This window comes from Megalobrama amblycephala, linkage group LG15 (assembly GCF_018812025.1).
Source record: "Megalobrama amblycephala isolate DHTTF-2021 linkage group LG15, ASM1881202v1, whole genome shotgun sequence".
In the NCBI taxonomy this organism is placed as follows: Eukaryota; Metazoa; Chordata; class Actinopteri; order Cypriniformes; family Xenocyprididae; genus Megalobrama; species Megalobrama amblycephala.
In genome coordinates, this window is record NC_063058.1 from 30,225,030 (window position 1) to 30,251,932 (window position 26,903).

Genomic DNA, 26,903 nt, shown 5'->3' on the forward strand with positions numbered 1-26,903 from the left:
GAAAATGGATGAAATTAGGATTTAAAAGTTTGCTTCAAAAACAGCTTCATGAACCTCAAGTCGTGCTTGCAAAGTTGGTTCCAGTTGATCCGCTTGATCATCTGCATTTTCAGAATCTGGTCAGGCTCGAACTGCTTTATAAGCCTTGGAAGCTGAAGCGCACGATTATGGTAAGGGGCGTTACGTTTCTGACACACACTTGAGGTGATATAGAAAAAAATAAGACAGACTATGAATAGAGGGGCTGCAATAATGTACAGTATGTGATAAATAATAGAGTTTTTTTTAAGCATTAAAGCATGTTAATCTATTCTAGTACATCCAATGAATAATATAACTTTTAAAATAGCATCACATGACCTCTTTAAGAAATTAAATAGGGTTGTTTTTGGTTTCTTGTTGACTGTTCGTAGTGTAACAGTGGAGTTTACAGAAAGAACATGAGCTCCACCCAACAGCCGCTCACTGGTACCTGTTTATATTACATCTTGGCAAATCAAAAGAAATGTGTGTGTATATAAGCAGAGATATGCTATTGAGGTTAAGGCTAAGTGATCTCTGAAGAAAAATTATTTTTGAAATGTGCTCATTTTCCTTTCGTCTTGTACAAATATGCGCAGAACAAACACAGATAAGACGTCTTTAACAGCCCGCCCAGATAAAACAGTCTCTGAATCTGAGGGGGCGATATGAGTGGACACAGGAGAAGCTGAAGCTGAATGGCATGAATCTTGACGCTCTTTAGCATGCGCTTTGAATGAGGAAACTGTACTCAGAGCACTGGGGGGACACGTCATCTTCACTGCTGCATCCACTTTGACTCTGTTAACAGAGAGGTTAAATGGTTAACATACCCACAACACTGAAACACAGTATCCCAAGCTTGCACAATGAAATTGCATGAGAGATTTTTTTTTCTGGTTTGGACACAATGACAGAGCGAGAGATGAACAGTTATGTCTGAAGTCCACTCACTGAATGTGACACTCTGAAATGATAGGTGACCTCTTGAAAAGGCATAACAGGAAGTGACCACAGGTGGCTGGTCCCCTGTCAGAAAAGAAGTTTGCATGTGACAACCGAAGCATATTTAAGGAGTGATGTTCTCAGTTACTACATAAACTAGGACCAATAATCTCACCGTTGTAAAAGTGCTCCGCTTTAATGACAAAGAAGCTTCTGGGTGATTTGAACAGAGACGCCCCCTGGTGGCTCCACACTGCCACACCCACACCACCTCAGGGGAGCTTAAAGGAGAGGAAGAGATCTCCGTGAGTCAAATGTGTGTGTGTGTGTGTGTGTTAGTATTCTAGGGTCATCTGTGGATGTGTCTGAGGACATCAGTTGATGAAACACTGGAATATGACACACTTTAAAACACATCATATCAGTGAGGAGTCATATATTATGAAGCAAATATCTTAACATTACTGGAATAAAAGCTAAAAACTGCATGTGTTTATACTTACATCATGTGCAGAGTAATGTAAGACATTGATGAGTTTCTGTCCCCATTTAGAAACACAGTAAAGCTGCAAATGAATAAAACACATCAGCTCAGAGGCCTGATAACACAGCATTGTGTGAGCCAATATAGTGAACACAAACACACACCTGCAGCTCTCAGGTGAGGAACAATCAAGTGTTCTGATCTCCTGATCCATCTCGAGGATGTGTAGTTTGCTCAGACAGGCTAGTGGATTTCCACCTGAGTATAAAACATATAAATAAAACGAATGAACACGTCACAATATTCCTCATTTAAATAATTCAAGGCATATGCAGAATAAAGAGGCGGGTCCTGGTTGAGTTAGTTAGTAGTGTGTTGAAACTCGCAGTTATGTAAGGGGCGGGACATTTCCCAAACACGCTCAAAGAGCTTGACCAATCACAACACACTGGTCCAGCCGACCAATCAGAGCAATTTGTGCTTTTCAGGAGGAGGGGCTTCATAGAGACAAGAACTAAACAGAGCGTTACTGACAGACTGGGAAGAGAGGAGCTGCAACAATGGAGAATATGTAAAAAGTAATATGTTTTTCAAACATGAAAATCTATTCTAGTAGAGCCCCAAAAAACTTTGAAACTACCGTCAAATGCAGAACCTTTTAAAGCATAAATATAATTTAATATATTATGAATAAACATTTTTAAAACTAAATAAAAGTAAACCATGTTTAGCTCTATGTGTATGCACCATGTGCGTTGACGCTGCGCTGTCTCCGGGACGGAGGCTGTTGTCCACCAGGCAAGCGTTTGGTTGCTCCGCTCATCTCTGGAGGCTGAGGCGGCCGTTTGACTTTGCTGAGATTCAGAGGAGCCGACGTGTGACTCAGACGGTTCTTGTTCCGGCTGTCTTTGTCCAGCGGCCGAGATTTTGCCTTCTTATTAATAGTGGCCTGGGTGGGAACGGCAGTGCTGGAGTCTGAGAGAGAGAGAGACAGTGAGAGAAATTATACTCTATTTTCTTTTTCTATTTAATCTGACAAAAAGAGGAGTATAGAGGAGCTTTCATTATCATTGATGTGTCAGTTCACTGATTCATTCATTCATTAAACTGATTCAATGATTCAACCTGAAAAAGTGTTTCCCTTTATAATGTGATGTATTTTTGGAAAGTCTATTTTGACCAGAAAATATTTATTAAGAAAGTTGATCAACTTTAAATTCATGTTAATGTTTAAAGAGTCATTGGTAACACTTTACTTGAAGCCTTTATATATAATATATGGAAGCTTGTTTCTGCCACTAAATAAAAAAATAAAAATTGCAACTTTTTATCTCACAATTCTGACTTTATATCTCGCAATTCTGACTTTATATCTCGCAATTCTGACTTTATAACTCGCAATTCTGACTTTATATCTCGCAATTCTGACTTTATAACTCGCAATTCTGACTTTATAACTCGCATTTCTGACTTTATATCACGCAATTCCGACTTTATATCTCGCAATTCCGACTTTATATCTCGCAATTCTGACTTTATAACTCGCAATTCTGACTTTATAACTCGCATTTCTGACTTTATAACTCGCAATTCTGACTTTATATCTCGCAATTCTGACTTTATAACTCGCAATTCTGACTTTATATCTCGCAATTCTGACTTTATAACTCGCAATTCTGACTATATCTCGCAATTCTGACTTTATATCTCGCAATTCCGACTTTATAACTCGCATTTCTGACTTTATATCTCGCAATTCCGACTTTATATCTCGCAATTCCGACTTTATATCACACAATTCTGACTTTATAACTCGCATTTCTGACTTTATATCACGCAATTCCGACTTTATATCTCGCAATTCCGACTTTATATCTCGCAATTCTGACTTTATAACTCGCAATTCTGACTTTATAACTCGCATTTCTGACTTTATAACTCGCAATTCTGACTTTATATCTCGCAATTCTGACTTTATAACTCGCAATTCTGACTTTATATCTCGCAATTCTGACTTTATAACTCGCAATTCTGACTATATCTCGCAATTCCGACTTTATATCTCGCAATTCCGACTTTATAACTCGCATTTCTGACTTTATATCTCGCAATTCCGACTTTATATCTCGCAATTCCGACTTTATATCACACAATTCTGACTTTATAACTCGCATTTCTGACTTTATATCTCGCAATACCGACTTTATATCTCGCAATTCTGACTTTATAACTCGCAATTCCGACTTTATATCTCGCAATTCCGACTTTATATCTCGCAATTCTGACTTTATATCTCGCGATTCCGACTTTATATCACGCGATTCTGACTTTATATCACGCGATTCTGACTTTATATCACACAATTCCGACTTTATATCTCGCAATTCCGACTTTATATCTCGCAATTCTGACTTTATAACTCGCATTTCCGACTTTATATCTCGCAATTCCGACTTTATATCTCGCAATTCCGACTTTATATCACACAATTCTGACTTTATAACTCGCATTTCTGACTTTATATCTCGCAATACCGACTTTATATCTCGCAATTCCGACTTTATAACTCGCATTTCTGACTTTATATCTCGCAATACCGACTTTATATCTCGCAATTCTGACTTTATAACTCGCAATTCCGACTTTATATCTCGCAATTCCGACTTTATATCTCGCAATTCCGACTTTATATCTTGCGATTCCGACTTTATATCTCGCAATTCCGACTTTATATCACGCAATTCCGACTTTATATCTCGCAATTCCGACTTTGTATCTTGCACTTCTGACTTTTTATCTCGCAATTCCGACTTTATATCTCGCAATACCGACTTTATATCACGCAATTCCGACTTTATATCTCGCGATTCTGACTTTATATCACGCGATTCTGACTTTATATCACGCGATTCTGACTTTATATCACGCAATTCTGACTTTATATCTCGCGATTCCGACTTTATATCACGCGATTCTGACTTTATATCACGCAATTCTGACTTTATATCTCACAATTCTGACTTTATATCTCTCAATTCTGACTTTAAATCAAGCAATTCTGACTTTTTCCTCAGAATTGCAAAATATAAACTCACAATTGCGAATTATAAATATAAAGTTATATATTCAAATATAAATATGCGAGTTATAAATTCAAAACTTTCAGTGTTGTGATGTTGTTGTCATACCTGGTGTGGATTGGTTGTTGCCTGGCAACAGACTGATAGTGGCTGATTGGTTGGTTGTGGCAGGTGTTGGAGGGCAGCAGGGTGGGTGATTGGACAACGATGGGGAGGTGGAGTCTGTAAGCAGATAATGAACTTCTATAAAACTAATAATCAAAATATGCATATTGGGAAAAAATACAACATCTGCATTATTTGTGTGAATGTGTTTTCTGGGACCTGGAGAGAGAGTGGATGTGGTCATTCTGGCAGGTGAGAAAGAAGCCTTTTGAGCCGAACCCAGAGCAGAACGAGACCTGTCCAGACAAAGAGATATTATACCATCAGAAAGAGAAAATAAATCACATGAGGCCTTTTTAATATCTCAATAGCTTCTCCCAGAAAGATATTAAACTGAGAATAACTGTCCCAAACTTTGCTCAGATTTTTCAGTCAGAGATCTCAATATGAACTCAAACATTTCTCCTCAATTTTCCCAATATTAAATCATCTGAACTGCTACACACATTTGTTTTATAGCTTGATACTCTTATGGCAATTATTGTCTTGCATAATTGCATAATTGTTACCAATTGTTCGCAATTGCGAGATAAAAGGCAAAATTGTGACATAAAAAGTTGCAATTACCTTTTTTATAAAAAAAAAAAAGTAATAATATTTCACAATGTTACTGTATTTCGATCAAATAAATGCAGCCTTGGTGAGCTGAGGAAACTTCTTTTAAAAACATTGAAAAAAATTTCCAACCCCAAACTTTTGAGCGGTAGTCTATGATCGAGCAACCTCTGATTAATACAATTTTCCTGAATAGGTTCTCTTTGGAAATGTAGGACTGGAAATCTATCAGTGCTGGATGGGAAGATGAAGTGATAGAGGAACAGAGAGAAGGAAAGTGGACAGCATACCACAGACAGAAGGATGGACAGAATGTGACGGTTGTAGTGAGGAAGGGCGTCCAAGAGACGAAAAGAAGGCAGTGGGACGCAGAGCTACAAACGACACTGAGAGAAATAAGCAAGAGGAGATCAAACGAGAACATACAGAAACCAAGAGAAAGACGTGTGAATGGATGCTTGTGTGTGAAGATGTACATACCCCTCAACATCACTTATGCTTCCATGGTGTTGAAGATTGAGCACATAGAGGATGGACATGGATATGACACTAGAGAACGAGACAGAGAGAGATGATAATGAGCATGAAACGGAGACTCAAAATCTTCATTCTAAAGTTTTGGGGTGAATGATTTCCTCTCTCACCTGAAGGCCATTATGATGACCAGTGCCAGGATGGTGCCCTGCATGAATCTGTGACTCAGACAGCTCTGCTCCGGGACGGACCTCTGCAACACACATCTCAATAATCATTCTATCCCATTCCATCTCACATTACCTCATCTTATCCCATTCTATTCGATGTTATTCCATTCCATCTCATCTCATTCCACTGATTGACTCTATGCAATCCAATTCTTTATGACTGTATCCTATCCCATTCTATGAATCTATCATATCCTATCCTATCCCATCTGATTTAATTCTATTCCATTCCATATGGTTCTATATACCATTCTATGATCCTACTCCATTCCATATGATTGAATATAACATTGGATTCTCTCTCATCTAATACGATTCTACTCAATACCACATGATTCTATCCAATCCTATATGATTCTATTCAATTCCATATTCTATTCCATTCTATATGATTCTATTCCATTCCACATGATTCTATATACCATTTTATGATCCTATTCCATTCCATATGATTGTATTCAAATCCACGTGATTTTATCCCATCCAGTATGATTCTATTCCATTCCATAGGAATCTCTGCCATCCAATATGATTCTATTAAATACCATATAATTCTATCCCATCCCATTCCATATGGTTCTATGATTCTATTCCATTTTATGATCCTATTCCATTCCATATGATTGTATTCAAATCCACATGATTTTATCCAATCCAGTATGATTCAATCCCATCCTATATGATTCTATTCCATTCCATAGGATTTTATCCCATTCCATATAATTCTATCCCATTCCATATGATTCTATCCCATTCCATACGATTCTATCCCATTTCATACGGTTCTGTTCCATTCCATAAGATTCTATCCCATTCCATTTCATTCCATCCCATTCCATAAGATTATATCACACTGAATATGATTCTATCCCATTCCATAAGATTCTATCCCATTCCATGATTCTATCCCATTCCAAAAGATTCTATCCCATTGCATATGATTCTATCCCATTCCATAAGATTCTATTCCATTCCATTCGATTCTGTTCCATTCCATAAGATTCTATCCCATTCCATATGGTTCCATCCCATTCCATAAGATTCTATCCCACTGAATATGATTCTATGGCATTCCATAAGATTCTATCCCATTCCATATGATTCCATCCCATTCCATAAGATTATATCCCACTGAATATGATTCTATCCCATTCCATAAGATTCTATCCCATTCCATGATTCTATCCCATTCCAAAAGATTCTATCCCATTTCATATGATTCTATCCCATTCCATAAGATTCTATCCCATTCCATAAGATTCTATTCCATTCCATTCCATTCTGTTCCATTCCATAAGATTCTATCCCATTCCATATGATTCCATCCCATTCCATAAGATTCTATCCCACTGAATATGATTCTATCCCATTCCAAAAGATTCTATCCCATTTCATACGATTCTATCCCATTCCATATGGTTCTATTCCATTTCATACAATTCTATCCCATTCCAAAAGATTCTATCCCATTTCATACGATTCTATACCATTCCATATGATTCTATCCCATTCCAAAAGATTCTATCCCATTTCATACGATTCTATCCCATTCCATATGGTTCTATCCCATTCCATATGGTTCTATTCCATTCCATACGATTCTATCCCATTATATTCCATTCCATATGGTTCTATCACGTTTCATGTCATTCAATGATTCATATCATTTCCATACAATTCCATCCCATCCAATATGATTCTATCCCAATCTATATACTATATGAATATACATCCTATTATTCATCCCAAATGGTTTGAAAATGTATTTCTAAACCCACTGTAAGCCTGCATGAAGGGATTTTTGAGACTCCAGTGACTCCAGCAGCTTCAAATACAAATCTGAATGTTTATTGTACTAAAATCCTACTTCATGTCACTTGCATAATAATTTGGAACACAGTATATGTATATATTTTTAAAAGAGGTAGGCTGACATAAATCATACCTTGCTTCCTGGCTTAGCTGTTTTTTTCTTGAGTGGACCACTTCCTGTTCTGCTAAAATAGCTTCCTGATTGGCTAGAAAAAAGGAGCATATTTCTTCAGACTTTGAATTCACTCAAACAGATGCACCTGTGAGTGCACAGCTTCACACACACACACCTGACTGTGCCTCCACTGACGGTGCTCTTCATGCTGTCTAGCCGACGCAGTTTGGCTAGTTTTCGGCTCCAGCGTTCGAGCTCGTCAATGCGAGTCTCCAGATTATCAGTGAGTTTGCAGAGCTCCTTCACCGCTCCCACGTTCTCCATGAAGATCCGATCCTGTAGCATTAAGCACACACATGAGAGGGAGGCAGAGAGACTGTGTGGGCATCTGTAAGAATGTGTGTGAGCGCTCGTACTTTATTGACCACCAGTAGATTAGGGATGGTCTCTCCGTTAGCACACACCACATCTCCTCCCTCTTTCACAGCCTCCGGTAGAATCTGCTGGACCTCCTGAGCGATCACCCCTGATAACACACACACACGTTGGGTTTCCATGTTTTAAGGCGATATTCCGCAGACAAAATGATTTTTGTACTTTACAAGCTGTATATTCTATCCCTTAACCCTAAACCTGGGATTGATCTGTGGGGACAGTACCGGTCTCAGCGGTGGTGTCGATGCCCACTGTGGCTGCAAACTCAGGCTTATACTGATAATGCACCAGCCTCATTTGAGAAATCCGCCTCAGGTTATCAGTGGTGTCCACCTGGAGAAAGAGAGCAAGTGTAAGAGATATTTGTGCACTGTCTGCCAAAGCAGCTAAATCATTCCATTATAGGAAAGCATGATGGAAATATCTTCAGGGCCATAAAAAATGTTTTCTATTCCCCCACCATTGGTAAGGGAAGTTCGGACCTTGTGTATGTGTAAGGAGAGCTATGCGCACACATCAGAATGTACCTCCTTCACATTCTCCTTGGCTCTAATATCGGAAGGATGCACAAGGGATCCCATGACCTTCACATTGCCGTGGACAACCAGGGCCTCGTCCGGCCGGTCCGTGTTGATGCCCACTCGGCCGTGATGATACACAGAGTCTGGCATCTGCCCTCTCTGCCACAACACTTCACTGTCACTCTCAAACTGACCTGGATTAGATGCCTGAGAGACAGAGGAAGAGAGACAGAGAGAGAAGAAAGAAAGAAAGAAAGAAAGAAAGAAAGAAAGAAAGGACTAAGTAATAGAACAATAATTTATGTAATTGGCTGGGAAGGGAAGGTCTTGTGTTACTGCAAATTCAGCTGATTTTAAAATAAATTTACACATAAAATATTTATATATACATATTTACATTTAACATATAATAAAGATTAGGGATGCACTGATACCGTGAGCACCGTTACTGACAATCCTCATTTTGGCTGCGTGAGATTCTCCAGCTTTGTTGTTGTTGAGCTGTTGAAGCTCCGCCTTCTTCTGGAAAGGGGGCGGGGAGCAGCAGCTCATTTGCATTTAAAGGGACACACACAAAAACGGCGCATTTTTGCTCACACCCAAATAGGGGCAAATTTGACAAGCTATAATAAATGATCTGTGGGGTATTTTGAGCTGAAACTTAACAGACACACCAGAGACTTATATATCTTTTGAAACGGGCTTTATAGGTACACTTTAAATAAAAGATAATGTACGACAGAGCAACAGAATGAACAGGAAAAGTAACATACGCTTATCCAATAGATTTTTTTAACAGGCATACACCACAAAACATGATTTTCTTTAGTATTTTATCTTATTTTTCAGTACAAATACCTAAATATCTAAATATTTTTACATCAAGATACTTTTACTCAAGAAGCAAAATGACTTAAGATATTAAGTCTTGTTTTATGAAAAATTTATTAAAATTAAATGACTTTACGCTTAATAGAAGAAAAAATAGCTGCCAATGGGGTCAGAAAAATAAACTGTGCTCTATGTAAGAATGACAGCTAGTGGTTGAAATGGGTACTGCAGTCCAAATTCAAAATATTGTTTGCCCCGCCCCCTGCCCCTCAGACTCAATGCTCTCGCGGGTTGCCAGTTTGAAGACACGCAACAGGAGCGAGCTCAATTGACACTGGAAGGCGAGGAGACTTACACACTGTAAGATAATTAGTTGATTTATTGATTTATGATGAGTTGATATCGTGTTTTAATATGCTCCTGTTCATAGAGATTTTTAGATGGATGCTGAGGTATCGCACTCATTCTAGAAAAAGTGGTATCGGTGCATTCCTAATAAAGATTTATTATTTCCTCAGAATCTTTTCTCATTAAGAATAAAAACTCAAAAATACCATTAAAAAATGTAATACACAAAAAAACACTGAAATAAAGAGGCAAGAAATCAAAAACAGAGGCAAACTCAAGCGTCAAGAGCATAAAAACGAATCATTTGAGCACGGCAGGCTTTAACAGTAATATTGATTGGTCAGAGGCGGATAATTGACACACAGAAACAGGCTGTGATTGGAGGAGGTCGGTCAGACAGACACGACCAGACTGACAGCGGTTACCCTGACGATGATCCTCTCGGAGACGTGAGCCGCCACCGTGAAGCTCTGACTGTGACACTGAGCCTGGAGAGCTACCACCAGCATGAAGTACCTACACAAACACAAATTTAAATGTTTTTAATGAGAAATCAGAAGAGTTTTAGAGTGCTATTTTGATCTTACGGAATCACAGGTGTTGTCAATAAACAATAGGGGTTTAATGGTACACAAAAGTCACAGTTCGGTACGCACCTCGGTTTTGGGATCATTCGTTACGAGTTCGGTACATTTACATGTCCGCCCCTCCATTATTGGTTTGATTAACGTGTTGTGCGTAGCCTATACTGTAATTTCCTTTGCGCGTGAGAATTCATTAACCCTTAAATGCATGACTGTTTCGCCAATCATTCTTACATATTCGGGTCTTTATCGACCCGGATCTATATCTAACACGGAAGGATCTCTACCTGTCGTGATAATATAAAACTCTTCTGATATTAGAGTAACAATTACAGAAGAATAAAATAAATTGTATTTTGTTACCTTTTGGAGCTTGAAAGGGCTCCGTTTGAGCAGATGTTTTATGCCATCATCACTGTCCTCGTCAGAGCTCATTTCCCAGTAAATTCAGCAAATAATAGGCTAGTTTTATGTTTGAGGTCACGAATATGAGCCCATTCGCGATCTCAAACATATTCTCAAAACGATATAATTTTCAACATCTTCAAAATCAATATTTCGATCGCTAACAGCTTCACCAGATCCATCCAGTGACAGTCATATTTGATTGCGTTCAGTACTTGCTCTGCAGTAAATCGCTGAGCCATTTCATGTTTCTCTTATTATTTCGTTTTCTGTCTGAATGAGTCGTCACTTCAGCATTGTGTATCAGACATTGCCACCTTGTGGAATAAAGGTGAACTGCACTTATTCTGTCATCTAAGATTCAATTATTGTTGTGAAGAAAAAATATATGTACACTCATACACACCTCGGGTCGTTAGTGACCCTATACAATTTTTACAAAAAATGAATACAAAAATAGGAATTCTTTTATAATTTTATGATTTTTTTCTTGTTATATTCTTTATAATGAATTGATTGAGGAATACCAAGAAGGTTGATGTCTAACTTTAAAAAATGAACGAGAAGAAGGGTAGTGAATGACGTCCCGGGTCACTAAAGACCCGAGGTATGCATTTAAGGGTTAACATGCAGTGACAATGGAGGATGCACAAAGTTCAATATTACAGTTTTTTAAGAAATCACGGAAAGATGAGCGAGAAGGAGAAAAAGAGCCTTCTTCACCTTTTCACGAGGAGACGGCGAGCGAAGCAGCACCTGAGGCTTCCCATTTCCAGGACACGCATATTTCATCACTGGACTGTAGTAGTGAGACTTCCCCAAAATCACGACATAAATCGGCGCAATGCCAAATGATTTTGTCTCATTATAAGAGCGGAAACAACTTAAAATACTCCAATCCATACAGATAAGAGTAAGACATCATTCTAAACTGTAACGTCTGTGTCTGTTTTTATTTCTGTACACTCTACACTCACAATAAAAAAAAACTTTGTGCTTTTGAAAAATAAAGAAAACAAACAGGATGCAGCTTTCTGCCATCCCGGACTCCTTTCCGTAAAGTTTGTGGAGCGTGTCACAAAAATGTATCGAAACACAGCGTATAGGCTACTTGCAAGCTTTTGTGTGCCATCTGAACTCTTGTTTTTGGTTGGTTTCCTGTTATGGCGGTGCATGTACCGTTACATCCCTAATAAACAATAGTTGTTGCAAATAAACCTGGTTAGGTTTTCTTTGTCATGGCCATATTTCATACCTCTGGTCGGGGTTCGGCTTGCCTTTCTTTCTCATGTTATTGGCTGTGGTCTCGCTGAAGTGGAGACGACCCACCGTTACCTTTGTAACCTGTTCTGGCGGCAATGTCACTCTGTAAAACAAATGGTTAAAATTTATGTCACATGCCTCAAATCCACACTCTCAACACGTGATATTTCACAGAAACTCCCACAACTGGTGTAAAAAAGACTTACAACACTGGTTTAAAGGGTCGTTTGCTCCGGTCAGACTGTGACTGTTCCACATTAATGGACTGATTCATTGCTTCCAGCTGGAAGACAGGTAGATAAAAACATGCTACATTATGCAAGAGTTTACAGACATTAGTAGTTATGACTGGTTGTTAGACTCACCTTGACCCCATTGAGTTTCAGGTAAAAGCATTCGATGGGCTGCAGCCCCTCGCCGGTCTTCACGTATTTGGGATCTCCCGGCATTCCGATGTACACAGTCACCTGGAAGTGGTTCTTCTTCTGACACACAAATGCATCATCAGCCAAGGAGAAGTTAAAACCCTTATCTGCATCCACCCTATAGGTAGGCATCGGACTGGAGAGGCAGAAAGATAAAAAGAGAAAGAAAACAGCATGGAGAGGGTTTAAAATATCTTTACTAACATAAGAGGACTTCAGAAGGATAATATATAATGATATTAAATTATATGTATATCAACTTTTCAAAATTTATTTCTGATTATCTTTCTGAGCCCCTTCATTTTTGAGTCACACTTCACGGTCAAAAGTGACTGAAGCTTTGAAATGTAACTTTTTTTTTTCTTCAGGAAAATCAATGTAATACATTTTTTTTCAATAATATTTTTTGATTATTATTTAGAATTTTGAAGGGATTTTATGATACTATGCAATATTTATACAATTTTTATGAGCTATTTTTTCCAATAAAATTACTATTATTTTTTTTAAATAGAGTTTTAAACTTATCAGAATGATGTCCATGATTTTTTTGTGTGTTCACATAGCAAATGCGACACAAGTCACCAAGTGTGATCCCATTCCGATGAAGCAAACTATTTTAAAAATTAAAAACGTAAAATTGTTCGGTCAGTCCTGATCGAAGAGGCTTATTGGGTTAAAGAGACATTTCACCACAGATACACATAGAATAAATAAAGTAGATATAAATATTAACTTACTAAATATATATTATATACTAATATATAATAATAATAAAATATATAATATTAAAATATTAAATTTATACTTAATTTATATTTATCAATAAACTATTTATCATAAAAAGTACTTAGAATAACCTAAATTCTGAGCTTTTTTTTTTAATTATCGTGGTACAAAACCTAAAGTCATGCCATTTCTTCATTATAATTATTCTCTCTCTGTTCGTTCTCATTCCTCTCTCTCATAAGCCAGATCTCTGCTCTTGCTCTCACTCCTACATGCTGCTCACCTCATAGGAATTCCCTGGCCGCTACCATCCATCTCTCTCTCTTTTCTATCTCTTTCAGTACAGCCTGATACCTCCCTATACCCCATTAAATCCCAAACACACACTTTTGCCCTCAATGCATTTCTCATTCCTCTGTCATAAATCTAAGTGCAGAGGTGTGTAGGATTAGGGCAGCACCCACAGTTCTTTTCCATTGGAGTCGTATAACGTAGTCCATTTGTTCTGCTGGTGCGCCTGCCACTTTATGCACTGATAGTTTGGATCCAGGTATGAGTTTTCTGCATCCTGCATCAAACCTGTGAAAGCACGAATGCATATACATCATATAGCGCTGAAAATGCAATCGTGCTTGTGTACCTGTGTGTTTGTGTGTATGTGTACCTGGCTCTTGTTTGATGATGCCCGTGAGTATCTGGGAGTTGAGAGTGCTGTTGGGAGAGTCTGAATGTTTTCTCTTCTTTGCCGGATGTACAGGAATCCCACTGGAGAAACACAAAGCATGCATTTGTTGATGTGGAAAATTTTGGCCTTTGACACTGCTGGTCCAGGGGTCTCAAACCAGGGGCCGGGGCTCACTAAAGGGCCTTAACAAACTTTTAAATGGGCCACAGGATGACTTAAAAGCATTTGAATTAATAAATTATTATTAATATATTTAAATAATCTAACTAAATTAAATTAAATTAATTTACATCTAAATTAAAATGCTAAAAGAAAAACACTAAATGTGACACTGCTAAATGTAAACTAAACTAAACTAAAATAAAACCAGCAGGCCAGGGCCCAAAAATGACTTAAAAGCATTACAATTAATACATTTTTATTAATATGTTTAAATAATCTAACTCTAATCTAAATTAAAATGCTAAAAAAAAAAAAACACACTGAATTTGAGACTGCTGAATGTGAAATAAAATAAAATAAAACAAAACACTTCATTTATGAAAAATTATATTAAATTAAATTAAATTTACATTAATTAATTATTATTATATATTAAAATAATCTAACTCTAAATTAAAATGCTAAAAAAAAAAAAAAAACATTTTTTTTCAGTTCATGAGGTTTTTGAGATTGTAACAGTATCGTTGAATGTGAAAAAATAAAATAAATATTTTCGTTTTTTATTAATTTTAATGACATTGAATAACATCACGCAAACTTATTGTAAAATAATACATATAAAATGTATTAAAAGTTTAACATTTCTTAAAATCTCAGAGGGTCCTTCAGGTAAATAATTTTGGTCATACTCATTGAAGTCCCCTGAACTATGAAAGTATAATTTCTGAGTGATTACTCTGGTCCTTGTGGATGTTGCAGGAGTTGATGTAGCATCTGAGTCTGTTGAATGTCTCCGCCCCCGCCGCTGGTCGGACCAATCGGATACTGCGAGATCATGGGCTCTGGCTTAAGGTACATGTCCCGGTGCATGCTGGGATAGAGGGGGTGTGTGGGGAGAGGCGGAGGACTGGTCATGTGACACATGTTCTCGGGCGTCATTGTCCTGAGCATGTGCGGATCTGGGATGGAATATTAAAAAGCATGTTATATTTCCTTAAATTAGCATCATAAGTTCTTATTCTTCACCATGCTAATAGTACACTTCATTATTAAGCACAAAAAATTAACAAAATCCTGCAGTCAGCTGTTTTAAATAATTGTTTTTATGTCCACATTTATTGACAATATATTTAAAACTAAAAGAATAACTAAACAACTTTCTGTTACTGTTTTTTTAACCTTCAATAACTTGCAGTCTTGATTATTTAACGCTGCTCAAATGGTTCGATTAAATCATTCAGGTGGATTGAACTTACCGTTGGCTTGCTGGGGTGAATACGGCTCTGAGCTGGAGTCTGGAGGGGACTCGGGTAGTGTTCTGCAAAAATAATAACATTAAAATCAATGTATGCACATTAAACATATTAAATACACAACATCATGAGTGATTGTCAGTGTTTTGTGATCGCAAGTTATTCTGAATTATTTTGAATGTGTTGATATTAGGGGTGTAACAGTATGGACGTAACGGTTCGATGCATACAGTCAGGCGACGAATACAGTGAGTCACAGGCGAGCCACACTCCAATCCAGTAGGGGGCGCGCGCGGTAATGCAATGCTGTTTGCTAACTGCCACAACAAGAAAAAGCGCAGAAGAAGAACAGCCGATATATGCACAGATATGTTTACGTGTAATCTCTCAACCAGTGCGGAAAGACATCAATAAAACAGCTTGAGACTATCTCATGTAGCATTACATTTACCTCAGGCGAGTCATTTAGTGTCCACAGCATGTTAGTTCACTAAAGAAATGAACTCTAGAGGGGAAATATATGCACTATATTAGCTTATATATTCATTATATTTACTTTACCTGTTAGTAAAGTCTTAATTTTTTAATACATATGACCCGCGCTGGGAAAATGAGTTGGAATGCGCATGCAAAAAAAGGGAAAAATGTCAATTTTGGTCGAAATTGTGGTTTTCACAAAAATGAGTCCATTAAGCCCTCGACTAGGGATACCAATGCTCCAAATAGCAATTAAACATCTAATAGTATCTTTATTTGTGCGTTTTCTGAGAGGAGTACCTTTTGACCATGAAAAATTAAGTTTTTCTCTGCTCGCTTCTCGGGGACTGGCGCTTCCTTCAACACAAGTTTGGTATTGTTGTGTAACAGACATAGGCTAGTAAGAGCTGTGTGTGTAAACCTCACTCCCCTGAACTCAAGAGGTGCTCTAACGACTGATGCTAGAGACTGCAGTCTTTAGCCTCCTTGTTAGAGCACCTGACTCCCATGCAGACAGACCCGGGTTTGAGTCTTGCATAGAGCGGGCGGTTCGAACCGGAGGGGCTACAGTTGTAAAGCACAGAATTCCAACTTTGTGAATATTCATAGAGAATTCTCGATGGCATGAGTCTAAACCAATGAAATGTGATTCCAAACAAAAATTGGAATTAAAATTGGTCATATTCAAATTACGGAAAAAGCGGAACTGGCATCGCGTCAATTCTGTAAGTTGAATATGGAAGGCGTAGGACGTAAAGCTTTTTGAAGAATACGAAAGGCGGTCTGGCGGAAGCTAGATATTTTACTTCATAACTAATGCATTGTTAACACATCGTTTCGCTTCAGAAGACCTTTATTAACCCCCGGAGCCGTGTGGAGTATGTTTATGATGGATGGATGTGGATGCAGACACTTCTTCAGCTTATATTCGTTTGGTTACGCATAACTGCCATTAAAAAACTTGGATGCATCAGGATATTTATTAAAGGTCCCGTTTTTCGTGGTTTTTTGAAGCTTTGATTGTGTTTATAGTGTGCAATATAACATGTGTTCATGTTTCGCGTGTAAAAAAACACAGTATTTTTCACATAATTTACTTATCTGTATACCGCTGTTTCCACTGTCATAAAAACGGGCTGATGACTTCCTTGTTCTATGAAGTCCCTCCTTCAGAAATACGTAACGAGTTCTGATTGTGCCAGCGGTTCCTGTGTTGTGATTCAGTTTAGCGCATCTTGCCCGGAAAGGTCACGCCTCTTACCATGACGTGGAGATGCACGCGCTCAGTGTTATTGTAAACATGTCTTTAATTTTACCCTATCAATTTGAGCCAGAATCAGACCCGGTGATTGGACTGCGGGATGAAAATAACAGCGTTTCGACGACATGGCGACAAACACACTCTACAAACGCAACTCTTGTGTATTCCTGTGGGCGGAGGTTAGTCAAAAAACTGTTTTAGTGACGTCATTAAAGAAGGAAGTAGAGGGATGTAGTCCAAACTGGCCGTTCGATGTAGGCAACTTCTGTTAAATAAAATATCTCGCTTGGCATTGAACTTTGAGCTTTAAAATTTTATTTATACTCTAACAACAACATTACACACTAACTAAAGTTTGAAACATGGGATCACGAAGAACGGGACCTTTAATATTTCTACGATTGTGTTCATCAGAAAGAAGAAAGTCATATACAGCTAGTATGGCTTGAGGGTGGGTAAAGCTTGGGGTAATTTTCATATGAAAGTGAACTAATCCTTTAACTCAGTTTTTCTCAATTGACTTTCCAGACTCTATCGACTTCAAACAGGTGTAGCTCAGTCACATTTTTTGTCGGATTTCAAACAAATCATACATCGTTTTAAAGTTTTTTTTAAATATATGAGTGTCACAGCAAAGGGTCTGAATACTTAGGACCATGTGATATTTCAGTTTTTCTTTTTTAATAAATCTGCAAAAATGTCAACAATTCTGTTTTTTTCTGTCAATATGGGGTGCTGTGTGATTGTAAGAATAACAAAAACTCATTTTTGAAAATTTGCTCATTGCGACTCATTTTGTCACATATGTTTAAATAAATGTCATGAAAACAAGTTATGACAGTAAGTGTGTAAATGATTATATATATAAAAAAATGAACGATGCACACACTGAAGTTTATTAAAAGTGATGCCTTTGCATGCAGCACTAAACATAGGACCACTGTAGTGAATCAGTTCTTGTTTTAATTGGAAACCCATCAAAAAGCTCACTAATGACATACCTGCCGCCTCCTTTCGGGCAACATTATAAAAGAGCATTACTGATTGCACAATTCCTCACAGGATATCAGGCCTGACCCATTTATCTTATGTCTCAGTGCTTTTTCCCAGTTCACTCCTCCGTCTGTCTTACTCAGCCTTAGGAAACTAAGTATACTTTGGGTTTTACGCGCCTGACGCAGATTTAGGGGTGGATTTTTTTTTTAACTAAAAATCATATATTTACATACAAATCACTTTGTTAAATTAATATTTGTCATGTTTATGCCATATTTGCTCCTCTCTGCTCTCTTTCTCTTACCCGGGTGCGTACTGTCCGCGGTGGTCCGGTTTGACGTGTGGCTGTTGGGGTGTTTGGCTCTGCTGTTGCCCCAGGCAGGGGTAGTTGTGTCTGAGGTGGCCCAGTGGTGGTGGAGGTGGATAGGGATTCTGGCAGGCCTGGGGCAGAGACGGGACGGTGCCCTGGCGCAGGGGGATGGGGGGGCTCACGCCACACCCTAACCCCCCTGAAGAGGATGCCCCGGCCTGGGGTGAAGTATACTGGGGTCCTGGGGTGCTGTGGACCTCTGTGAAACAACTAGAGGAAAAAAAAAAAAACAATCACCAGCTGATGGCCAAAATGACTCATTATTATCAAAATAAGCACATAATCATAACAAATTTGGTGTACCGAGTGGTACAAACAGTCTCCAGATTACACACAGAAACTCAACCGTACATACATGTCAGTGCTGTCGTCCTCTTTGCTGATGTATTCCTCCAGGATACTGGTGTCAATGTTTGTTGGCTCCAAAGAGCTGTTAATATCATGACCTATGAGGGAAACAGAGGGAGAGAGAGACAGAAAAAGGTAGAAGAAGAGAGTGAGAGAGGAGGATGAGTTTCGTGTTCCTACGCACCGTTTCTACAGTGATAAAATAACAGTTTCACAACATCTTAACCAAAAAAGACAGACGGTATTATGATTCATGTGGCTTGCAACACTTCTGATCATTTGTTTGCTTGTTTAATAGGCAGATTAATGACATAAGTTCATATGGGGAACACAGATGAGGTCAGTAAAGACATAAATGTCTTGCAAGTTATACTGTAGACATAACATGAAGAAGGTCTGTCACTTTCAAAGAAAAGCTACTTACAAAGTAGCTTTTCTCTCTTTTCCAATCCTTGCCTCTCTCCTCTGCCCCCCTTGTCCACTTCTTTACCAAATCTCTCCAAATCTGCACCACATGACCCGTCTGTAATCACTCTGTTTGCAACACCTGCAATACGTCACTCTCACCCAGGCCGACTGACCCCGCACACTTAAGCCAAATAAAGCATCTTTTCTTGCACAATCTGTGTTTCTCTTTATGCAATTTACCAGTGTTATTTAATCAAAAAGTATGTTCACGTTCTTATTTTTTTTTAAATTGAATGAATATTTTAAAGTTCATCATTATGAACATATATGAATGTTATTTAACTTTTAAAAAATCATATAATTTTTAAATGAATAATTTTGTATTTTAAAATGTATTTAATGTATTTTACAATTATTATTGTAAAATAAAGAATCAAATAACATTAAATAAATAAATTAATTAATTAATTAATTTTCCTTTGGGCCAATATAAATGTAAAGAAAATTTTTTTAAATTTTGAAAAATCAAACATTAAAATAACAACAAAAAACAAACAAATAAATATAAAGTTGTAATTCCTTTTCTCAAGTCAACTGGGGAAAAAAAAACTGTATTGCTTGATATAAAGTCAGAATTTTGAGTTTTAAAGTCAGAATTGCGAGATATAAAGTCAGAATTGTGAGATATAAAGTCAGAATTGTGAGATATAAAGTCAGAATTTTGAGTTTTAAAGTCAGAATTGCGAGATATAAAGTCAGAATTGCGAGATATAAAGTCAGAATTTTGAGTTTTAAAGTCAGAATTGTGAGATATAAAGTCGGAATTGCGAGATATAAAGTAAGAATTGCGAGATATAAAGTCAGAATTGCGAGTTATAAAGTCAGAATTGCGAGTTATAAAGTCAGAATTTTGAGTTATAAAGTCAGAATTGTGAGTTATAAAGTCAGAATTATGAGATATAAAGTCAGAATTGCGAGTTATAAAGTCAGAATTTTGAGTTATAAAGTCAGAATTGCGTGATATAAAGTCAGAATTGCAAGTTATAGTAAGAATTGTGATATAAAGTCAGAATTGTGAGTTATAAAGTCAGAATTGTGAGATATAAAGTCAGAATTGTGAGTTATAAAGTCAGAATTGCAAGATATAAAGTCAGAATTTTGAGTTATAAAGTCAGAATTGTGTGATATAAAGTCAGAATTGTGTGTTATAAAGTCAGAATTGTGTGATATAAAGTCAGAATTGTGAGATATAAAGTCAGAATTGTGAGATATAAAGTCAGAATTGAGTGATATAAAGTCAGTATTGTGTGTTATAAAGTCAGAATTGTGTGATATAAAGTCAGAATTGTGAGATATAAAGTCAGAATTGCTTAATATAAAGTCAGAATTGTGAGATATAAAGTCAGAATTGCTTAATATAAAGTCAGAATTGTGAGTTATAAAGTCAGAATTGCAAGATATAAAGTCAGAATTTTGAGTTATAAAGTCAGAATTGTGTGATATAAAGTCAGAATTGTGAGATATAAAGTCAGAATTGTGTGATATAAAGTCAGAATTGTGAGTTATAAAGTCAGAATTGTGTGATATAAAGTCAGAATTTTGAGATATAAAGTCAGAATTGCTTAATATAAAGTCAGAATTGCAAGATATAAAGTCAGAATTTTGAGTTATAAAGTCAGAATTGTGAGTTATAAAGTCAGAATTGCGAGATATAAAGGCAGAATTAATTTTTTAATTTTTTTTTAATTTAGTGGCAGAAACAAGCTTCCATTATAATCTTTCCTTTATACAATCAGATAAATTATAACCTAAGATCTTGATGTTGAAAAATAAAGTCCATGTATTCAGTCACTGAAGTACAAGTTTCAACAACAAATACAGAATTACACAAAGTAAGCGGATGGAGAGAATGAGGGGATTCAGCCCAAGGTCAGGTGGAGGTATAGTCGAGACCCCCACTAAACCCCTGATCTCACTCGCTCTCTTGCTTTCTTTGATAGATTAGACCACTAACGAAGCCGGAATGTGAAGAATTCCTGTGTTAGTGTTGGGAAAACTCTCTGGTCCATCAGCCTCCCACAGCCTGAGAGGGATCACATCCCGCCTCAGTGGATGTCCTGACCCAAACAATATGCCACACAAAAAAAACGACACAATCCTGACTCTCAAAATATCCCAAAGCTGTTTTCTTCATGACCAAGAACAGCATGGACAGTTCTGACACCTGATCCACCTGTGAATCCTCATGGATAATTTCTGTGGTTGTGAGATTACCAAAGCAGTCACTTACCATAAACCACTTGAGTTATCTCAACTGTGATTTACGAAACACTTTTTTATAAGTATAATATCAAAAATTATATTGAGTAATGAAACTGCTGCTCTGCAGGGAAAAACCAACCGATCGGGGTCTCTGCTCGGACAGTTTTATGAGTGTGCCAGCAGGGCAAATAGGAACGGAGAGGGATGATTTTACTAAATATGATCCAGATGTTTCTATCCTCCTGCTGTAAATCTGCCAGGCCAGAGCTGATAACGGCTGCTAGATTGACTGACAGGAATGAGAGTGGGGGAAAAGAGAGAGAGAGTGATGTTGAAAAAGACAGAAGGAGGTGATTTTAACAAACACATGCGCTCTGTGCTGTTTTTTAAAATGTTTTAGGATGTTTTTATGATATTTATGATGTTAGAATTAGGGTTTGTACATTTGCATGTTCAAATGTTTGTATGTGTATGCGTGCACACGGTCCGTGAAGATCACTAAAAACGTGTTGTCTTGGCATTATTTTCTGTTACACTGTGAAATAATCGTTTTCTCATCACATTCAATTAAAACCACAAGCTCACAAACTTTTTCCCCCACTCAGTATTGCTGAATATATGTGTTGACATTTGTTCAGTGTAAAAAGATTAAATTCATATGCTTGTTTCAAAACTTGTAAACACCACTAAATCAATTTAAAATGCCAGAGCTAAACTAATCTCAACTGTTGTTGAACAATTCAAAGCTTATTAAGATATAACCATTCAAACACAAACTCACCAGCTTGACACAACTAACAGAACACAATCAAAAGTTTATGAATTGGATAGTTCCAATTCCTCACCAGGAATCAATCAATCAATCAATCAATCAATCAATCTATCTATTTGGAAAGGTCACGTGACGTAGGCAGAAGTACCACGGTAGGGCAAAAAACTCCTCCAACCTCAAAATTTTACTTTGTTATACTTTTTTTGTAAAGGGCGTTTGACAGTCTTTGCACATTAGCTTTGTAAACACTGGATCAGTATTTCCGCCTACGTCATGCGTGACCTTTCCAGCGTGATTACATAATGCATGGCGGATCACAGATTTGTGGTTAAAAAGTATATAATTTTTATTTTTTTTTAGAAAATGGCCGATCATTTTACTAGATAAGACCCATATTCCAAGTCTGGGATCATGTAGAGCCCTTTGAAGCTGCACTGAAACTGACATTTGGACTGTTGAAGTCCACTACATGGAGAAAAATTCTAGAATGTTTTCCTCAAAAATTTCTTTTCGACACAAGAAAGAAAGACATGAACATCTTGGATGACATGGGGTGAGTAAATTATCTGGAAATTTTAATTCTGAAGCTAATGCACTGATCCAATATACTGTTACACATGTTTACTTTCTCAACTGTTTACATTCACTTAAGAAATAACCGACTATGTTTACTAGGATACTCGCCAAAACTGGCATTTTGACATAATTTTGTGTGAAATTGTCTGTTCAAGCGCAAGACGTGAAAGAAAGCTCAATTCAGTATTCGTGTGCTGTCAGATGCGGCTTTCTGTTATCTTTCGCGTCTTCTTGCGCTTGAACGTTTAAATTGGCAAGGCTTAAAAGTGCATGCAAATGATAAACTTTCATGGCGACACAGCCCTGGCCTTATCGGGACAGTGACATTTCTGTTAATGAGCCCCGCATTTGCTTTCTCTAACGTCGAGTGCGCGTGTTTCAGAGAAACCAACAGAGGGCGCTCTCAGCCAAGTGACGATGCGTAAACTCAGCAGGCAATGAAATGATATCCGCGCTAAACTTTTTTTTGCCTCTAACTCAACTACAGGTGACTGAAATCGTACAATTTACTAGACGTTGTTCGCATATGTGACTGATTTACTCGCATTGTAGAGGGTTGCATATAAATCATTTTAACACATTGTAACTCTACTTTTTGATTGGTTTCCCTTCCATCGTTGCCTGATCAAGAAGTATTTTGTATTTAGAAATGATGATTCTGAACTAAAGCATTTGCCATCTCTGAGGGGCCGAATCAGAGACTCTCCCTTGAGAGCTCATTAATCACAGTCAACGATATGCCATACATCCCCTCCTCCCTGTCTCCATTTATATCTCTATCTCTCTTTACCTCCCTCGGCATATGCCCTGTTTCTCTACATTCGTTTCCATGTGAAAACGATCATTGTATGTGACTTCTTATGCATGTTAATCATTAAGCTCTAATTCACACCAGAGTAAAGTATGATAGAGCGAAGTCCACAACATTATCAAATGGTAAACACTACCTTAGAAAGACAAAAACACACACAGCATCACAGTGATCAATACAGCATTCATTTGAGTATCCACACAGAGAGGAAAACATTTGCCTTAGTTACCCAATTATTGACGTGATGAGAGAACTGTAAAATCGCAATCAGAACCAGACAAAACACACACTGATATTGTCACTACTCTCTTAAAAATAAAGGTTCCAAAAGGAACAGTGATGTCATAGAAGAACCTTTCAGTGAACATTCTAAAAAAGAATCATTTTTTTCTAAGTGTGAAGAACATTTTAATGATCTAAAGAACTTTTTTTCCACTATAAAGAATCTTTTGTCCAGTAAAAAGGTTCCATGGATGATAAAGGTTCTTCATGGAATCATCAATGTCAACAAAGACCCTTTATTTTTAAGAGAATCTAACAAAAACTAAGGTTTTTATTGGACACTTTACTGGAGTGTTTCAGCGATCAAGTTGTTTAACCATGATGTCAATTTGTAGGCCAACCGCCAACATGATGCTAAAGTGGGTTCTGAGTGTTTTTAACTTGTTGCTATGCTGTTGCTAGGTGGCTGCTTACTGGCTCAAAGGATCCCACCCCCAAGTCTGTATGATATTAAATGGTTTGGTTTCCTCCTTCAAAGTCTGTTAGTCAAAAAAAAAAATCGCAAATAACTAGTAACAGCAATCATTCATGTCTTTAGTACAAATAATGCAGAGCGAGTTACGTGCTAAAGCTTAATAATTAAGGTTAACATATGAAAATATTGCATTGTTCACACAGAAATGCACACATTCATACCAAGCATGCACACACACATATAGGCTACTGAACAAATGCATGAGGCCTACAATGTGAATAATAAGAAAAGACTTGAGTGTGAGAGAAAAAGAGAGACAGTACCTGCTCGAAGCCACAGCATTTTGTTTTAGGACAGACACAACCTACAAAACTGAAGATGTGTGTTTTGACCCAGGACGTCTCTCATATCCTTCCAAACAACATACACCTTTCCGTCGCGGACCTCAGCTGGCGGGTACAGGGTTACGTGAATGTGTGTGTGTGTGTGTGTGTGTAATGCAGGATTAGGTCTCAGTCATGGGACAGAGCTGTACCAGGCCACCACACACAGTTCTAGTCGCCCACCAGCACTGAATGCACTGGCCGACCTGAGCAGCTTACCTTTAGTCCACGAACACGAGAGAGAGAATGGTAGAGCGGTTAGAGAGCAGTGAATGCCTTCGTACTGTCAGCAGAGAAAGGAAACATGTCGGGTAACAATAAGGAATTCAGGGAATGATACATTTTCAGAGGGGTGTAACAGTAACAGTCCCACACGCATCAACACTGTCAACAGCTCGGCCCAATTTTAACCCCAGTGCCCCGGTTTAATCCCCACTAACATGCCGAGTCACTAGCCAGATTATCTGGTGTGGTCCGATCAGCCATATGAGTTTAAATGTTCCACTTTCAACAAGTGAAAAGATCTGCATATGTTATTAGCGCTGGTGTCAGTGGCAGAGTCTATGCAGCTGAATCTCCAGCGCCATGGAAAAATAAATGTTATCTTTGTCTGTATATAATAATGATAATGATTTTTTTTCTATTGAGTTGTCAAAGAGAACTGCACATAAAAAACAAACAACATGATCAGTGTAATCTGATTCACGAGCAAATTAACTGATTCTTTTGATGATTCATTCAAAAATTTGTTGCTGCATCCTAATTCGCCTACTTATACTACGCCCTAAAACTATGTGCTCTTTTTGTGAAGAAAAAATACATACTTGTACAAAAGTACAACATTAAAGTGGACCTATAATGCCCCTTTCACAAGATATAAGTCTCTGATGTCTCCAGAATGTGTCTGAAGTTTCAGCTCAAAATCCCCCACAGATCATTTATTATAGCTTGTTAAATTTGCCCCTATTTGGGTGTGAGAAAAAAACACACTGTTTCTGTGTGTGCCCCTTTAAATGCAAATGAGCTGCTGCTGCCGGCCCCCTTTCCAGAAGAGGGCGGAGCTTTAACAGCTCAACAACAACAAAGCTGGAGAATCTCACACAGCCAAAATGAGGATTGTCAGTAACGGCGTTCAGCCTTACATTGTTCAAACCGGAGTCGACACTGATGGAGAGACTCAGGAAGAAGTTACAACTTTTAGGACGTTTCTGAATGGTTAGTGGATAAATTTATGTAGTTGCTGTGGAGTTGATTCAACTCATCCACTAGCATGTGCCGTCATGTTCATCTTTTGTGTTGAATTGACCCTCGTTTGTGAAGCAGTCCGGCGTAAAATGACGGAATGACAACAACACTCTACTACAACAACTCTTCCTCTTCTCTAAAGCAGCCCAACATGGCCTCGCCCACTTTGTTGCGTGTTCCCGGGGGCGGGGTTTATGTAAATTTTAGGGTTTGTGATGCCACTAATCCGGGAAGAAGCTCATTGTAGTTCCTACCAGCCGTTTGTTGTAGTCCTTAAAAAGCGATTTCTGTAAAAGAAAATATCTCCCTTTGCATTGAACTTTTAGCGTCGTAACTTTGCAGATGTTGTTTATGCTCAAACAGCAACATTACACACTAACTAAAGTTAAAAAAGTGAAATCATAATCAACCACCCATTTAAATTGTATCTTTAACTTATTCTCTTTCGCATAGTTAAACGCATCCTGTCACTGTAAACTGGCCTGTCAATCATCTTGTCACAGTTAAAATCCTCCACATTTCATTTCATTAAATTTTCCTACCGTATTGGAGATAAAAGCAGTAGCACATTGATTATTATTATTATATAACATTAATTAAATATTTTTATCAGGTTAAATGTTGTTTATTTGTCACTCAAACCTCTCTTATTCTATTTAACTGTCGGTCGCGCAGACTCGCCATGTTTGTGGTTTTTTAAAACACTTTTTATTTGTGTATGTAGTTCTGAGCTGAATTCTCCTCCAAAGCACAATGGGTTGTGGGCAATATTAGC

The 26,903-nt window shown here is 37.7% G+C and overlaps 1 protein-coding gene across 3 annotated transcripts in view; it reads right to left on the reverse strand.

Annotated features, from left to right (window-relative positions):
* Positions 1–626: 626 nt before the first annotated feature.
* Positions 627–26,903, reverse strand: part of myrf (myelin regulatory factor) — a 36,264-nt gene continuing 9,987 nt past the window's right edge. The window contains exons 3-28 of one of the 3 annotated variants that reach the window (XM_048158082.1): positions 18,982–19,072; positions 18,561–18,836; positions 15,526–15,587; positions 15,006–15,228; positions 14,087–14,187; positions 13,887–14,001; positions 12,634–12,829; positions 12,475–12,551; positions 12,261–12,371; positions 10,433–10,532; positions 8,844–9,044; positions 8,541–8,649; positions 8,298–8,407; positions 8,057–8,217; positions 7,900–7,972; positions 5,895–5,977; positions 5,731–5,799; positions 5,541–5,636; positions 4,855–4,931; positions 4,639–4,752; positions 2,198–2,425; positions 1,615–1,708; positions 1,470–1,532; positions 1,142–1,247; positions 976–1,050; positions 627–822 (exon numbers count right to left, since the gene is read on the reverse strand). In XM_048158082.1, coding sequence (XP_048014039.1) covers positions 742–822; positions 976–1,050; positions 1,142–1,247; positions 1,470–1,532; positions 1,615–1,708; positions 2,198–2,425; positions 4,639–4,752; positions 4,855–4,931; positions 5,541–5,636; positions 5,731–5,799; positions 5,895–5,977; positions 7,900–7,972; positions 8,057–8,217; positions 8,298–8,407; positions 8,541–8,649; positions 8,844–9,044; positions 10,433–10,532; positions 12,261–12,371; positions 12,475–12,551; positions 12,634–12,829; positions 13,887–14,001; positions 14,087–14,187; positions 15,006–15,228; positions 15,526–15,587; positions 18,561–18,836; positions 18,982–19,072 — 3,092 coding nt within the window. In that variant the 3' untranslated portion in view covers positions 627–741. The remainder of the gene's footprint in view (positions 823–975; positions 1,051–1,141; positions 1,248–1,469; positions 1,533–1,614; positions 1,709–2,197; positions 2,426–4,638; positions 4,753–4,854; positions 4,932–5,540; positions 5,637–5,730; positions 5,800–5,894; positions 5,978–7,899; positions 7,973–8,056; positions 8,218–8,297; positions 8,408–8,540; positions 8,650–8,843; positions 9,045–10,432; positions 10,533–12,260; positions 12,372–12,474; positions 12,552–12,633; positions 12,830–13,886; positions 14,002–14,086; positions 14,188–15,005; positions 15,229–15,525; positions 15,588–18,560; positions 18,837–18,981; positions 19,073–26,903) is intronic. The other 2 variants (XM_048158083.1, XM_048158084.1) reach the window with 2 other exon arrangements.